Genomic DNA, 18723 nt, shown 5'->3' on the forward strand with positions numbered 1-18723 from the left:
GATAAATTTTTATTATAAAGTATTGAACAATTTCGTAAAAGTAAAAAATTACAAAATTTACTTTAAGGCAAACTGCAAATATTAGTGTAATTTAGATTTTATATCAAAATGAAATAAAATCAAATTTCGTCTCATTTTTATGATTAATTGAAATGAGTTTTTAATAAAATTCGAACCTGAGTAACTCAGGTGACAAGTGGAGCTCTTTCTTTTCCAGCTAATAACAAATTTCTTGAACCAGTTTTAGCTTGAAATTTGGGCTGGTTAATGGAGGAAATTATTTGTTTGTAAACATGGATTTATATGGTTGAGTACAACAGAAGAAACTATAAAGCATCAACCAAAATCATGGGCACAATCATCTTCAGCAACTTTACATATCAAACTTAACAACCGTAATTCATACTTTATCTAAAGCTTTACTTTTTCATTAAAGAGAAAACCACCTACTCCACAACCAAGATTACTGCAAGGTTGAATAATTATACCCATGTACTTTGCAATTAATACAAATTTGTCCTGATTCTATTGTGACAACTCATTATAAACATTAATAACAGACATTTAACTGCCAAATGCTTCCATAAGACTTAGATAACCTGAAATAAACTAGCAGCAGCAGGTTGTTCAAGTCTATGATTGAAAATTTGATTGCCATATGCTTAGTGAGTTTTCTTGTTTTTTTGAAATTTTTCTTAAATAATTTGATTAAGAAGTCAAATGTTTACAATTTTCACCAATTTTACAGGATAAAACCGAGATGAAGACATCGTCTCGGTCCTGATTAAGAACATGATTAAGGTTAGACACCCTAAATATAGCATGCATTACTTAGGTATTTCGAGATTAGACCTAATGAAGGCCTATTCTGGAAAAAAATCCATGTAGTAAGAGTTATAAAAGGAGATATTTATGAGATAAAGATGATTTACTTATTTATTGTTACTGTTACGGTATATAATATTCATGGTTATCAAACTCGCGAGTTAACTCGTTAACTCGGACGAGTTTGCGTGCCTGGTCATGCCCAGCGAGTTAACTCGCAAGCAAACTCGGTTTTGAAGCAGAATCGGTGGACTCGTGAATGAACTCGCCGGAATCGTTCAAACTCGCGAGTTTTCAGCGAGTTCGCGAGTTCAAAAGGGGAAAAAATTGGAAATCGAAACGGGGTCGAGTGGTTGTCGCGAGTCGTTCTGTGGCCATCGCAACCCCTTTCATGGCCGTCGCGACCTGTTCCGTGGCCATCGCGACCTGTCCTGTGGCCATCGCGAGCACTTCTGTAGCCATCAACATCCGTCGAGCAGTTCTGCAGCCTTCGTCCTTGCTCGCGAGTAGTTTTGCGGCCTTCGCACTCCCCATCGACCACTCTCCTACCGTCATCCTTGCTCGCTTTGCCGTCGCGGTGGCCGTCGACAACCATTCCACTTGCGTGTTCTCAATAGAGCGAGGTTCACGAGTGTGGTTCCTAGGTTTGGGTGTTCTATTGGCGGATCTTATTCACTTATTCCCAGCTGCAGTGCACTGTTTAAGTGTTTGAATTTATTTCAGCTTTGGGTCGAACACAGTCACACTTGCACTGCACCGTTTGTACGAAAATGATGATATCATTAGAGGATTAGACAGATATTTGAATCTATGATTTACGGTATTTGTATGAATTTATTTATTTTAAATACTTTTAAACTATATAATTTTATGGACCGATTTGAATTAAGATATTATTTATATAAAATTTGTTTTCATGTAAAAGAAATTCTTATGAGTTTACGATTCGAGTTTACTAGACTCTCATGAGTTTACGTAAACTCTCAAATTTGACAACCTTGATAATATTGTTAACTTGAGTGTTGGAGTGTCTTTAAAAAACTTCGTCTCGGTGTCATAACAATTACATGGCAGACTAAAAGATGAAGGGGATTTTATAAAGACATTTGGGTCCTTTGTAAAAACACCAATAGTATACAGAATTAGTGCTTCATATGAGCATTGGATTGTTCATCAACCTGCTATTGATAAAACAGCTGCTTAGGTCCACCATATAGATAAATAAACCCCTCTGTCCACTTGTCTGCATTCAATTCAACGCTCTATGCACTCTCTACTACAATATTATTCTTCAGTATTAATAATTTATTTTCTCTTAAGTTGACACCGGATTCCCATTGTAATTCGTATAAGATATTTTTACGTAATAGAATATTCCTTCTTTGTCAACATTCGTACAAGAAGAAATAGTGAATAATTCCAAGACATGGGTGAAGTAGATAGAGCCTTGGCATTTATGTATTTATATAGAATATAGAGAATATTGTTTCATCTATTCTCCTGTTCTATGAAATATATAACTGATTGTAAGAATAACCAACAACTCTACCCTCTTTTCTCATCATCTCCTTACCCTTCCTCTTTTCTCCTCAGAAGAAGATCATGATGAGGCTATTAAGGTTCAGAAATCCACCACTTTTACTGAAGAACATGCTTCTGGAGCCATGGCCAAATGATGCCACAAGAAAGGAACAAGAAACCTGATCAGGACATTTGACCTCAGGAAATCTGCCCTCTAGGCAAGTCTGATGCTTGGCTTTTCATCTCTCTGTCTCTGCTGTTGGGTTTGCTGAGAATCAAATAAGGCATGAATCATGTCATAAGTTTTCTGTTTAATCAGTATCCATCTGGGACAATATGTTATGTATATCCTTCTCTGCTCAACAGCAGTTGCATTTATACTACTACTTGTATGAAACTTTTATCATACCTCAAGTTTTTTTTTCTTTCTTCTGTTTGTTTAGTTTGGATTCTTACTTTCTTGTATTGATTATGTACAACCAGCAAGGCCTGGTAAGAAAAAGAACTGTTTTCCCTAAATTAATTAATCAAAGATATTATTTGCTGGATTTATCAAAGCTCTTCCAGTGAGAATATAATCACATGACATGATCCCTTATGTCTTTGTATTATTGGAAGTAACAGTCACTACCTTTATGAGATATTGCAGTTGCAGTGTGTACACACATGCAATGGCTAGGGAGTAGTGCATCAATTGTACAACCTAGAATGATTACTGACTTCAGATAAGTAATAAAATGAGAGCATACTTTGCAGAAGAAGAAAAGAATCAATAAATTACACAAGCATCTGGCCACTACCTGTTTGTACTTCGGTTCAAAACCATGCAATTCTTCATATTAGCTTCTTTAAAAAAAAAAAAAAAACTTTAATTTTAACTTACAGAAGAAAATTATATTTTCTAGCATTGTTTTTGTTAAAAATTTCTAACCAGACTGAATGTATTAAACATCTGTTACAACTAGCAGCTGCTGCAGAAAGGCTTTTGAGTTCTATGAATATAAAATAGATAAAGCTAGCTGCAACTCATGTATTGCTGTGATAAATTCTATTTTGTATTTTGGCGCAGGTTGAAAATTCATTATGTCTGATTTGAATAATTTGGTACTTCAAATTACTTCATAAAGCTACGGTTAAGAGTGTTTCACGTTCGCTTCTGATCAACAATCATGGCGTACACAAATGGTATTTTTGTATCTTCAAGTCATAAAAGTCTTGGCAATTATCATTCTCGTTATTTTTATCTTCAAAATGCTAATTAAGAGAACAAATCAAACTGGTTAACCTGGTCAAACTTCTAACAATTACATCACTTAAGTTCATTCATAATAAATGGCCCTGAACGATCTGAGGTAAATCTTCATCAAAGTTTATAATCGGATTAACAATAGAAAGTGTAGATTATGCCCCACATGCACAGGGGGGAATAATAAATTGAGCAAGTTAATAGTTCTCTTTCAGAGTAAAGACAAATAAATGACACATATCTATAGTTTTCTCCAATAATTAATCAGTAAATTTCATCTGCTACACTTTTACTTTAGGATAAGCATAATAATTCCCGTCAACTCACCTTCAATTTGTCCATTATCTACGTTTTTTCTATATTAAATATATGAGTTGGTTGCCATGTGTCCCACCTGGTGGAAAGTGATGCGCACCAACAAAACTATAACCTGTCGTCTAAATAAATAAGTTTTTATTATTGGCCTGTGAGTCATCAAGGAAAAACTGACAAGCCAAATATGATTAACTTTGTTTGATACTTTGATTAGATATAGGGTAGTTCTGAGTTCTTACTGAACAAAACCAGAACCAATAGATCAACACCAATACAACATCCAGAAACAATACAAACAAGAACTCCTTTTCTACCTTTTTTTATATTTTCCACTCTCTATTTTGACTTCAAGTGACCAAAATTGACACCCATTATGATTTTTTTTGAGTAATTAACCACTTGGGTTGCCATGATAATTGTCAAGCAGTTGAAAAGATACAGACTAATAAATTAATAATTTGACTCTCTATAAGTGCTACTTACACTAGAACAGAAAAGAGATCTGGTATGAATAAAATCATAACTAGATTTTCTTGTGCGAGTTCCACTATCACTGGGAACAAGTATATGGCAAGTCAAGATTGCTATGAGTCTAGCATAGAAATTGGTCTTGAGTTAGGCTTTGCACTGTCGGAGTAACAGTGTATATGCCACATAAGAGGTTTAATGATGTTTTTACCTATCTGAGGATGCAAAATGCATTTTCCCTAGGATGCTACCTATTTTAACAAAGCTAACATAAAACACAGTAAAGATATTATGCTAGTTATTGCCACCTCGCATAGATGTGGATCCCATATGGAGGACAATGACGAAAAGAAAAGTATACTGAAAGATACAAATCGGTTCTCTTTATTAAGAAAAGCAGAGATGAGAGATGAAAAGGAAGAAAGTGACAAAACTCGAACTTTATATCTCTTCCTCTCTTATCGTATAAGATACGGATAATGTATAAAACAGGTTCTGGGTTGTAACCGATGTGCACCACTTAGTATTTGGTAAATTATAATCATAGTTGTTCATTTAGTAAATTATAAAGGCACTCACTCACTGTGGTTTCATAAAATTGCAAACAACTTTCATACAATGATACATAGCTTTTCAAACAAATAAAAAGTTGGTGTAATATATGAAGATACAATTTACGGTTTTTTTTTTTTTTCATTAAACCGGTCAAGTGTGTGTTCGAATTACGGCTGAAGTACTGCCAAAAACACTCCGAAGGTGAAAGATAAAAAAACAAAAAAGATTATCTTATTTGAGACTCGATTGTACTTTTGAAGGAGGCACATAATCTCTTAAAAGAAGACCAATAAAATGCAATTATGATAACTAGGAAAAATACATTATGCTAAGTTGACAAAATTAGTTTTACATTTGTCAATGGAACAACGCTACCCGTTATTATTGTGTTCAACTATAGGACTATAGGGTAGCTGTCAAAAAATGCTTCCCGTTGGTTGAATACAATAATAACCACACTAACTCTCAATATATTAGATAAGCTAGATGAATACAATAACAACCACACTACCAGTTGATTAAAAAGTTTTTTGGTTTTATCAAAAACTAAATTTAGAGTTTTTCCTAAGAATTTCTTCAGCGTAATGCCACGCTTTGTTGTAATTTTTGCATGAGCAGTCCAAGCTCAGATAAAATGTGAGGGTTGGTGTATGGCAACGTATCCCAGTCCTGCATGGATCCGTGATCCATATTTTAATGAAATAGAGGTGAATAAAGAAATGATCTACCGCAGTTTGCATCACCTCAAAGAATTCAATCAACAGCAGAAGCTTGCATTGCGTGCGACATCCCTCTCTTCAAACCCTTTCACAAATGATCTGATAGCAAGATGTTCCGAAGAGTATGTCATGAAAGATACTAATATTACGCCCCCGACAACCATCAAACCTAACCTGTTAGAAATATAAATAAAAAAACGTAAGTGGAAATTCGAAGAGAAAAATGCTGTTTTTTCCTCTGAACTACTTGGAATTTACAAAACCGAAATATGGTTAACTTCACCTCAAGCTGAATGTATAAGAAAAAGGGAAGAAAATTTTGGTGGAATTCTGTGTGCCGAAAAAGAGCAACAAAAAGCGCCAAAATTCATCAGAAGACTCGAAAAAGAAAGACCCTCTCCATTCAAGCATGTTGCTCTTTGTCCAGAAACCGATACCGTTTGTTAAAAATTTACTTAACTTCTTCCTCCCTCTCTTTTAAAAAGGCATGAAAATAACAGCAAATAAAGTTATCAACACACCTAATAGTTTCCAAACTGCCATTCTAGCTTGATGTAGTACAAGAGGGACTTTATTAATATCCAAGCCAAAAATAAGCATAGAATGACCACTATGATCCATGTCTTGGGGAGGATAAAATCACAACTCAGAAAGCATATCAGATGCGCTATGAGCGTGATTACAAGTTACCACTCGAAAGAGGCCAGCCGCAAACAGTGTTTTCTTTGAAAGTTTTTAGATTTTGACATTTAATATTCGACTATAGTCAATTATCATAAAAACATACAAAGAAGAAAGTGCCATTTTTAAAATTTAAACGAAAACTAGGGCCAATAGAATTATACTAAAATAAATAGAAAGTCTAACAAGATCAAGCACGACAGTAACAGTATATATTTAATGATATCTTTACTAATAAAGAAAATTACCGTAAAAACAATGCAGTGATCCCAAAAATAAAAGGCAAACAGGGAGCAGCAATGGCCAAGAAGGCCATCCCTAAACCATAGAACCACGTAGCAGCATTACATGATGACATCTGACGCTGGTGACCTGTAAATAATATAAATGAGATAAAATTAAGGATGACAACTAAAAAATTAAATATAAAAATAAAAAGTCTTGAGGACACAGATGAAAGACAATCCCCGAGTGGGCTCTACTCGGGCAGAATATACCTTTTCCAGAATCCTCATCACAAGATTTGAGATGAGTCAACGAGGAAGGCGTATGTGATGCCATAATTTTTCCCCAATGATAAATCAAATTGAGATAACTCCCAAATAGTACAATGAAGATTATGAATATCCATTCATACATCAAAAGGAAACCAGTCCATGGAGCCACTTGCCGAGGTACTATCAAGAAAGCTAGTCCAAGAGACACCACGGCAGCCAACAAACAGACACAGACAGAAGTAATGCCCAAATATGCAGGCACCTTGTTCTGACCTTCTATGAGCTGTTTAACACCACAATTAATACTCAGTATTGCTATAAAAAAATAATACACAAGCACCATGCATATCCAACCCAGTCATCAGATGAGTATGCAAGGACACCTCACATAAGAGGATTCAAATTCTTAGTCGAGGTAGAAATGATGGTTGAGGTATAGAAGTAAAAACTGACCTGATGAGTGGAACTGATAGTTGAGGTAGAAATAGTAGTATATACAATTGGCCCCCCTGATTTAATCCTGTAATAAAGTTGCCTGACATGATCACGTGAGTTTCTACAACAGGAACCATAGTACCCTTGATTCTGCAGAAAATACAATATTATGAGGCACATGGAATTCCTAATGCTTAAAGAATAAAATCAATCCACGATAGCTGACCTTTAGAAATGAACGATAGCTGAAGAACACCACAGCACAAAATGGTAACAGAAAAAGAAAGTTTACAAGAAAATAATCTTTAGGATTTTGGCCTCCTTTAGTTCCAGGAAGGGTTTCCTCCAGCTGTTCCCTTATATTCTGTAGCACAAACAAGGTAAAAGCAAATTGTTTACATTACTTTTTGTCACAAACTTCAACATAGTCACATGACTACTCAAGCAAGATGGCCTTTCAAGAATTTACTGGAAGACACATTTTTGAGATATTGATAAAATACGATAACAAGTAGCACAACTACCTGCCAGGCGTCAACAGGTTTCACCAGCCAAGATGTCCACCAGTCCCAAGGTTTAAGAGGGCCAAGTGTATAGTGAATCACGCAGAGTTCATTCTCATCTACCATCCACTGGACAAGTCAGCATGAATAGTCATATAACTGAAGTAAAAGATGCAATGTAAAGGAACACCAAGATATTTAAATGCATATAATTGGTGTATGTGAGAGGATGTATGAAATATTAATAACAGCCAATTCAAACTAGGAAAATAAGTACAAGTATACAACCAATATGAGTTGCAACAGCTGAAATGTTCATTCACCTCCCACGATTTTTAAAATCATTTTGAATTGATTGAAAGGAAAAGGTTTCCAACAGACCAAATGGTAGAACACCCAAATATTTGAAAGGAGTAACATTAAATCACACAGAACACACAAAAATACAGTCGAATTTTCTTTCCCAGGGTCATAGACTCCTTCAGAGAAGTGTTCTCTGTCCAAATTACTGGAAAACGATACACAAGTATCCCCCAATTACCATACATATTTTGTCCTAAACAAACAACATTACGGCGACTGTTCAAGATATTGTGATAATACATCTATAATCTATAACAATAGTGAGATTCTACACAGCTTTGTTTTCTTCAAAATTACTTTTAAGTATAACTATTTCCCTTGTATACACAAGCTACATAACTCTTAACTTTCCTGTCATCATTCTTTCAAATTTTCTTTTCCAATATCTCTTGCATCGAACAAACAGAAAAGACCAATTAAAATATATTTTAAAGAACTCGTACATATTACGCTTGTGATTTCTCTAGTAGTAGTAATTGCTAATGACAATTATTATTACACCTATTTTAATATGCAACTGCTGCTACTTTCAGCCAATAACTGTCATAACTGACCCTAACTCAGTCCCCATCATTTACCTCCTGAAAAATCATCCTTGTAACCAAGGCTGAATGTAGAAATTGGTTTTTCCACATTATCTTTATCCACTACCATTTCACTCTATGCTTAATTTTGCCAATTTAATCTTCACTAATACCCTGTACTCCAATTTGCCCTAATGGCCATCCAATAATGCCATCTCCGTTGAAAGACGGCCAATCCATGACATATTTTATTGAATTTGATCCCTTCTCTTCTGTAATCTACTAAAAAAATCTCCAAATCTACTCAAAATTTGCCAATTTCTTGTCCACACAGACCGAAGCCTCAGTTCTGGCTTCCATTCCCCTCCAAATTTCTCTTTCAATTCATTCTACCTCCCTATCAAATGCATCATGATATTACTCTTAACTGGTCAGAAGAATTCCCTCCTTTTAATCTGGCAGGTTGGTCCAAAAACGATAAAACACCAATTGACATATTGGAGAAGTGTAATATTAATCACACAGAATACACAATAGTACAGCAGAATTTGATATCCTAAAGTCATTGACTTCTACAGAGAAGAGTTTTCTGTCCAAAATACTATACAATAATACACCAGTGTCTCCCTGTTGCGTACATTTTTAAAATATGTAACTTCTCCTAACTTTCTAACACTAAATTGTCAACATTACAGTTATTATTCAACTTAAAAATGCATTGATGCTAATGACAGTGAGTATTACCCCTATCTTGAAATGTAACGGATCCTACTTTCTGCCAATAATTGTCATAAGTGCCCCTAACTCAATTCCCATCGCCACACATGCCCCAAAACCCAGATTTTAATAGGAATTAATGAAGTTTAAAATGTTAACATGATGGAAAAGTCCTAGGCCTTCCTCCTACATCATCACCCTGGCCCATCTATATCAAAATTAACAAGTGCTGATTCTAACTGACAAAATTTCCATATGCCAACAGTAAAATTTGAATCCAACAGCAATAGCCCTAAATAATTTCTTTAAGGCTTTAGCAGTCTTATAATATATTAATATCGGTCACACTGCAATGCCATAACTACTAAACATCGACATCAGCACTCATTCCAATTTCTACCACAACAAAAAGGAACTCATCACTACACAATACATTTCCTGCCATCATTGGGTTGGCAGTTTCATCGTCTCGTTCACTCCATCAATTTACATGCAATTGTTACAAAAGATTAATTCAATTTTTCCTTCAACGTATCCAGAAAGGCTTTAATTATTTGGTACATTAATTAAAAATATATTATTACCACAAAGAATATATGTTGTTCAGACAGTAGGTGTTAAACTAATTGCATCATGTGAATTGGAACATTAACTAAACATCAATACATGAAAGTTAAATGTGAATCAAATAAGGCAACTGAATCTAGCAGGCGTCCATCTGAACTCAAAACTCGAATAAGGAGGTAAAGCATACTTAAGTTACGAAGGAAAGCAACAAAACGGAGATGTATCACTGATGTCTTGCCCCTAAATACTTATAAGGAAGGAACCATCATCTTATTTACCTATATTCCAGTACCTTGTTAGCCAGCATGTAAAGACCAACATCTGCATTATAAAGAGTGGAAAGTCGCTCCATTTCAGGAACTGGTCTATTTTCCAACATTTCGGGGGTCAAATTTGGCTCAAAAATATGTGCGTTGGGAAATCCAGAGTAATATGAATTGAGAAACCCTTGATCCCCTGTGAAAGCAGGAATATTGATGAAGACAATTGTTCAACCCTATTAGGTTCAAATCCACATCTAATACAAGTTTCTTCAAGAAAGGAATAAGATAATTGCGTATAAAATTAGTTAAAAAAGAAAAATCATAATACCTCCAGTGTAAGATGGCAGAGTGTTTACTTTACTCATCATGTCATTGAAGACGGCAGCAGATGGCTGCACCACCATGACTCCTGAATTCAACCTCTCAGAATGTTTTAAATTAGCACAGAATTTCCCACATTTGAATAGGTCTTCAATATTCTTAACCACAATAGTGTCAGCATCAAGATAAACAACTGCACACACATTGAAGAAACCCAATAAATCATACTTCATAAACATGGCATACTACATCGTATGGGAAATGCAAAACCCCAAATGGAAAGTTTTTAGTCTCTTCTACAACTTCCATAACAAGACTCAAGAAACAACACAAGAATCATAAAGATTAGACCTTTCTTGTAGTCAGTCATGTTAAATATTTTGAGCTTTGTATAGACACCCCAAAATCTCGTTGGACGTACTTGATTAGGATTGGCCAGCAAACTAATCTTCTCAATTATCCACCCATCAGCCTACACACAAAAAAACATAGCATAAACCATATATAAATGAAGAGTTTCAAAATCAACAAAACAATTCATAACCGCCAAAATTTACGATTCACGTCAAATGAAACAGTAATACCAAATTTAATATAAAGTGGCAGTCTAAGTAAAACTGAAAAGAAAATTTCATTTCTCGTTCCGCACTAATACAACTCGCAAAGGAAAGCAGTACCTCGAGAACATTATTGGCATAATCAGAGACACCATCAGAGACCAAAACGACCATGTCTTTGATGGATCCAGTGTCCCGTATAGATTTGCCCAGAACTCGAATGCCCAACAAGAATTCATCTCCGTACAATAGAGTCACGTATGCCACGTCACTCCTCTCAGATCCCAAAGATTGAACTGAAAACAACAAAACTGTGAGCCATAACCATATACTTGTACACGATTTCATTCTAACTCGATTCTTCACGTTAAACATTTTCTCCGTAAAAATCCCTTCTCGCTCAGAATTCGAACCGTTGAAGGGATTTGAATTTGCTCTGCATGCTGTGGCCTACTGTGTTTTGATACCTACCGAGTTTGCATGACATCGTGGGCCAGAAAAAAATAATAAAAACATTACCACATTGCACACATTTTTAATTAAAACAGATAATCAATTTAATTTAATTACTACTGGTGGAAACTGCATGTCCACATTTCCTTATAATATAATAATACATAATAAGAATAATTAAATTTTTTATAATTAATATTAGAACAAGCAGAAACACAATCCGGATTACATTGTATGTTCGCATTTTTTTTATTGTACTCTCATATGATTATTCATAAATAAATATATTTTGTTTATTTTATGTGATTTTATTTATTGTAAGAAAATAAAATAATTAAATATATTGTTAATTGACATTATAGTGAAGATATTATGATAAGAAGTTTAGTTGTACAAAATGAAAGTTTCAATACACTTATAACTTAATTTTACTTAAAATATGAACGATTATAATTTTTTTTAATTAAATATGTTCTTATCTTTTGAATTTGGATGTAAAATTAAAAGGTTAGAATTCATCTATGTTTCAACTTAAATATGGTACTCGAAATTTAAAAATAAATAAATAAAATTATTCTAATTACATAAAATATTTTTATTATATTAAAAGATATTTTAGATTGTCATTTCACTTGTTTGCACCATAATATATTTCAACTCATGCAATCATTGAATGGTATTTAACATGAAAAAAAAAACAGTTTATGTTATTATATTAAGAAGACTATATTTATTAATTTTTAAGTTTAGAAATCAAAATATACTAAAATTTGAGACAAAAATAGATAATAAGTTGATGTTGTTGGGTTAAGGATTTTTAGGGTTGTTAACTTTAGTAGATGAATTTGAGGGGGAGAGAGTGAATAAGGTTGAGTGGATATGAGAGTGGATTGTGCATTTTTTTTCTTCAGAAATTTAAAGATGATTATGAATGAATTTAAAAGTAAAGTTTGTGAGAGGTTGTGAGTGATTTGATTGATGTCATAAATTAAAAAATGTTTTAATAGAAATAAAAGATAGATTATTATATTACCCTTTATGTAATAAATAGTATAAATTAGTATTTGTATAAGTTATAATTATTTTGCTTTTTTTTTACTACTAAAATTGAAAGAAATAAATTATAAAAATTAATAAAATAATATTTTTTTCATAGTATATTGTAATAAAAATAATATTAAATATTATTTTGTTCAATAAATATAATGTTTATTAATTATTATTATTATTTTTAATTATTATCGTTATTAATTATTAATATTATTTTTTGTTATAATATTATTGTTTTGTCTTCATGTAAAACCCAAACCATTTGCACATAAAAAATAATGTTACGCCAAGAATAATATAGTATATATACAAATTTTATCTTCATATCTCATCTTTTGTGTGAAGATCGTAAATTCATCTCATCCTAAAAACTTTTTGTTATTGTATCTATTTATATTATTACAAGTGAACACGAAATAACTCACAAATTCACAAATTCACTCCTTATTACATAATATTCGCACAAACGAAAATAGACTTAGATAGCAGTAGATATAACTAAGAATAAAATTATTCGAATATCTACGTAGGGATTCAATTAATAGAATCCGAAAATATATTAATTTGAGGAAGATTACCAAACTGTTTATTCAAAATTCAGATACCCTCATTCTGATTGGAGTGTGTTTATCTATAGAAATGCATTACGCCAATTAACTACCCGTGCCATAAATAAAAATCATATAGAAATAAATAATCAAATTAAAATTGATTGATTCGTTGTTTATCTTCCTATATCAATATGTATTCATTCTTAAATTTAGACACGAATAAATTTAAGGATAAAAAATATATTTAATTTTTTTTTAATCTACCTCTCTCTTCCTTGTTTTGTCAGTTATTTTCTAATTTCTTTTTTTATAATGCTCTCCTTTTGTAACTGATATCCTTTACTATGAATGTTATATTATAAAGTCACAAATGTATCTTTTTATTAATTGTTGCATATCTAAGGGTAAAATCATGTACTGGTTACTTTTCTGTTAATTGTTATAAACTACAAATAAATAGATTTAATTCAATATTTTTTTATTATGAAAATATATTATATCCCGTAAAAAATATCTTTTATTTTCTAAAATCATATATTAAAATTATTTCAAAAGTTCAAATAAAAAATAATTTGTTTAAATAATATAAGTTGTATTTATTCACTAAAATGGGAATTAAATGAACAATGTGGTATTTTGATATGGTAAATAAAAGTAAACAAAAGATTACTGGATTAATGATTTAACAATAAAAATATTTTATGAAATAGTAGTCTAAAAACATACTTAAATTCATAATACCTTTATTTCTTTATATCTTTACATCTGTGATGTAAATATTTTCAATTTTATCTTCTTAATTTATTTCATCCACACTGCTGAAAAAACATATAAAAACAAAATAATTACACTACCACTACAGATGACAACATTTGTTATTGCGTTTGTACCTAATTTTTTATTACGTAATTAAAATAATAATATGTCAATATTATCATAATAAAAATAGAGTTGTATAAAAATTGTGAAGATGAAAAGTTGTTATATAGAATTTGTAGGTAGTATAGACAATAATAGTTATACATTATAATTTTAGAATATTTAATTATTAAAAAATGACTTGAAATTGGTAAAAACCTAATAACTACTTTTCTAAAATATAAAACATTCAAACTCATTTTCTTTTTATCTGAACAATAAACGTATAGTGTTGAATTAAACTTTTTACTAATAAGTTTAGGTTTTAATTGACGTTATAGCATGTGTCGAAAATAATTTTGAGTGTAAGCTATGTTAAGGAGATTTAATTATAGCATTTTCATTAATTATAAATATATGCAAAGTCTTAGATCTACGTATGTATTTTATTTACCTCTTAAAATAATAATTATTAAGGAATTTAATTCAGATATTAATTTTGTTATGAAAATAAAGTTTTAATAGTACCAACCCCAATCCCATATTTTTTTTCTTTTGTTTCTTCATTCCTTTCTCTCAATAATCTTCTCTCCCCATATTTTCTATAATTTCTTCTCCATACCTATCCGATCAAATTTGTAAACAATAAACTTTATTTACTCATAGATTTTATTTCTTTTATGATTTTACCATCAATTTTTGTAATTTAGTCGACCAAAATGATCATTTCATATTTTACGTATACAAAAATTAAGGATCACATGAAATATATTTCATAAATATTGGACCAAAATACTAATTATAACATGATTTTTTACATATTAAAATTTTAATTTATACTATTAAGATAAAAAAATTCAACACTTATTCAATTATATATTTTAGTAAAGGGAATCTACACATTATATATATATATATATATATATATATATATATATATATATATATATATATATATATATATATAGTGATAAAGTATGAAGATGAATAATTTAATTTTAGATTAATAACGATGAGATAAAAATATACGGTGTTATCTTTGTTATGAAATAATTGTAATTTAAAAAGATATTAATGATCTAATAAATAATATTAGGAAAATTTGGTATTTAAGTTTTAATATGATTAAATTGTACTATTTTTACTACAAGGAAGGTCTTCGACTATAGTTATTTTGGATATTAGACTACGGTAAAACAACAAAAAACACAATCTATCACGTCATAGTAAAAAAGAAATATTTTAAACTATAATTTTAAATTCATTTATAAAGCTGTCATTATAAAATTTGCACTGCAGAATCGTGGTTGAAAATTTTTCAATAGATTTAAAAACCTAATGTTTTTCGTTCTTACCGGTCTTATTTATGTATATCATGGTATTATCTTCAAAATAAATGTGAAAAACTTGTATTATTTTTAATAAAAAAGGGAAATATTATAATAAGTTTCATATGTAACTAGTGATACGTACTGAATTATGATTAAATACAAAATTTCTAATCATGTATACCAAAGGTTGCTTGATGATATATTAAATTATAAGTATTATGTAGTTGGCTTTCCATAACAAAGAATTAGTGAATAGTTTTGAAAGGAACAAAACCATAATGAATTTTCAACCCCAAAATCTGCTGGCCACTGGTATGTATCAGTGACCTTTCTTCACCGTTGAAGAACTACAAACCCTATTATAAACCAAAAATAATTATATGCTTAGAATACAATAAAAGCATATAATGTAGCTTCTACTTTTACTAAATATAAAATTTGATCACATTTATCATTCATTTACTTCTTATAATTGTATAAAATTTATCTTTTAATTTATACATACCAAAAGATCATTCTATACATATTTTTTTAATCTTTTCTATTTCCTACTGGCCTTATGTCTATAATACTTAAAATTTATAGAAACTAAAATAATAAAAATAATAGTTATAAAGATTAAAGTGAGTAAATTATTCAAATGACAATTATTTGAAAATAGACACGGCTACCAAATTATACTAAACTTGTCCACCGATTTTGTTCAACAACTAATTTCTGCCAAATATTTTTAATCCAATTAATAGGAAATAAAACATAAAGTATTTTCATTGCATGAATTTAATTAATAGGAAATAAATTATTGACGTATATACATTTTGATATCACAGCTTATCTATCTTTATTTAACAATTGTTTAATATAATATCCATTTAATTAGAATATTTTTGTTGAATTGGTTGTGTATAAATAGAGGTTATCTTTTTGTGAACTTACACACTCCTCCTTATTCTTTGTTTCCTCTGTTTCCTATGTTTCTTCCACTCATTACAAGGTTTTAGATATCAAAGGATGAATAGGAAGGAGCGCATATCGCTCAAGCTTCCCATCAAAATGGGTTGAAACTAATTCCCAGACACACGGCAAGTCTACTTCTTGGCTCTTTCTAATTATGACAAACTCACAACATCATTGTGGATTTCGATACCAACGTTGTAAGAATGATTACATAAATATATGTTTTTTTTATGTATTTGTTTCCCCTATTTGGTTCCATCTACATCCAATGTTTTTCTAGTTATAATAACTTCTATTCATCTACTTAATTCCATTCAAAAGCATGAGAAAATGCTTAAGCGATATAATCTGTATCCAAAGCTAGAATTTAAAATCATATGAAACTCAGCTTTTCCTCTATCTTTTTAAATTTTTATGCCATCTCCTTTTACCAACATCTACTCATTCATAACCGCTATCTTCTTTCTATCACTCCGTTAAAGAGATAAATCATATGTATGTCCACTTGGGAATATCCATCTTAATTCATATTTAAATTTTATTCGAATATTTTTTTCATAAAAGTTACAATTAAGATTAACTTATACATTTTCGTAATATCTTATATAAATTAAAGATAAATATTAGAAGTTTTACGTCAATTAAAAATAAAATCAATTATATATATAGTCAATTTTTTTAAAATTAAATTAAATTTTAAAATTTATTTATTAAATTAAATTAAATTATAATATATAAATTAAGATAAATCCTTTTTTACAAATTAATTACGTAATACTAAATTAGATTTAGAATCAACTTCCCTAATGTATTATTAGTTAAAACAAGGTAAAATAAAGTTCTCTGTTCTATCTCTTTTTCTATGTAAATTAAGTTAAAAAATAATTATGTATAAGACATTGTTGAGGAATGAATAAAATACATTACCTTTTTTTTTTCACTTAGAAGACATCAATTTAACAAAACTCTCTGCGTTAAGGAAGTAAAGTTCTGAATAAGTCTTACCCTTAGCTCTATCCACTCCAAATCGATTTTATCGTTGGTGTTTAAGAACTATGACTTTTTCCTAACCTGTATTTTTTCTTTTTAATTCTATCTACTAATTTATCATAGAAATATATTCACTGAGTATAATTTCGTTTTAAAAATATAAAAAATTCTGACCTAATCCCGTCATGATCATGACTAAAATTAGAAGTTGTTTATTAGTAATATCTATCATGTAACGTCCCGATTAATTAATGAACGTAATTAAAAGAAAATGTCACACGATTATAATGTAACAGCGCAGTCCTGGAGTTTGAACCCACTCCATACAACGTAAGGCACACCACGATGTCACAGGAAACCAGACATAGAATTAAAGGAAACACAAGGAGGTCATAAGTCAACGAAATACATGGGTCGTAGCCCTAAGAAACCCAACAAGATAAAACACCAGCTCCAGCCCAGATGGGCTATGCAGCGGAGTCACCGTTTCCCTTGACCGCGAGAACCTCTCGCTTCTGCTCACATCAATAAATTGATGATCATCGCAAAAGAGAAGTACCACACACAAGACAATCAAACAAACAAAGGGTAAGCTAGAGACACAAAATCATTTCATCAAAAGTCAGATATATACATATTCACAGCCGAGCATCAAACAAGAATGTACGACTTTCCAAGCAATACACTACGACTCGACTCGACTCATCCGGATACATATAACTTGGTCAGATTCAGCGGATGCCTGCGCTTGTGGTGGATACCTCTGCTCACCCCCGAGTTGCTCACCCCCGAGCTATGTGTTACAGTGTTATAATGAATCAATTTTCCCTCACCACAAGGTTAGCCCTTAATGAATTTCGGGCCTCCTGCTACTCTCACCGCAGGAGTCAGTCCGCTCTAGGTGAGACTAACTGACTCCTTAGAGTGTCAAGATGCAACCTTACCTTGAATCTTTACCTAGTTATATAGATGGGGCACCACCATGGACACCCACTAACAGGGGCCATGGGATTACATCTCGACCACTGAAGCACGACCCTGGGAATCTCACCTAGAGATCCCAAGGACTTACGCACTGACACGGACCAAGCTTTCTTAATCAATCAAACAGATTCGGCATGCATACACACAATATACATATACATATACATCTCATACAATTTCTCATTGTCCACATCTTTCGTATTCCCAACCAAACCTTGCCAACTCGTTATTCTCGAGCCCAGAATATGAAGCTCTGTCTCATACCATTACCATGTCACATTGATACCAACCTTTTCATATCTCATGTTGAACTCATACCAAACTCATCATTTCAATTTCATGAATCATCTCATACAATCGTCATGCTCACATCATGTTAAAGCCCACAAATCATAACTCATACACCACCTCATTCACAAAGGCCATCCAATTCATAAACTTAAAAGAATACTCATACAAGCATGTTGTCCAC

At 31.5% G+C, this 18723-nt stretch overlaps 1 protein-coding gene and 1 long non-coding RNA gene across 2 annotated transcripts; one reads left to right on the top strand and one right to left on the bottom strand.

Moving 5' to 3' along the window:
* Window positions 1-348: 348 nt before the first annotated feature.
* On the top strand, window positions 349-2898 carry LOC114189906. The gene is made up of 2 exons (XR_003605745.1): window positions 349-665; window positions 749-2898. It is a non-coding gene; the product is annotated as an uncharacterized LOC114189906 (long non-coding RNA).
* Window positions 2899-5220: 2322 nt separating this feature from the next.
* Window positions 5221-11604, bottom strand: LOC114190755 (inositol phosphorylceramide glucuronosyltransferase 1-like). The gene is made up of 10 exons (XM_028079761.1): window positions 11198-11604; window positions 10872-10992; window positions 10528-10713; window positions 10229-10392; window positions 7787-7894; window positions 7489-7626; window positions 7281-7412; window positions 6828-7110; window positions 6579-6702; window positions 5221-5823 (listed from the first exon to the last, which is right to left on the bottom strand). The coding sequence occupies exons 1-10, from the start codon at window positions 11450-11452 to the stop codon at window positions 5688-5690; spliced, it is 1647 nt and encodes a 548-aa protein (XP_027935562.1). The 5' UTR covers window positions 11453-11604; the 3' UTR covers window positions 5221-5687.
* Between the last annotated feature and the right edge of the window lie 7119 nt (window positions 11605-18723).

Source organism: Vigna unguiculata, chromosome 7 (assembly GCF_004118075.2).
Source record: "Vigna unguiculata cultivar IT97K-499-35 chromosome 7, ASM411807v1, whole genome shotgun sequence".
In the NCBI taxonomy this organism is placed as follows: Eukaryota; Viridiplantae; Streptophyta; class Magnoliopsida; order Fabales; family Fabaceae; genus Vigna; species Vigna unguiculata.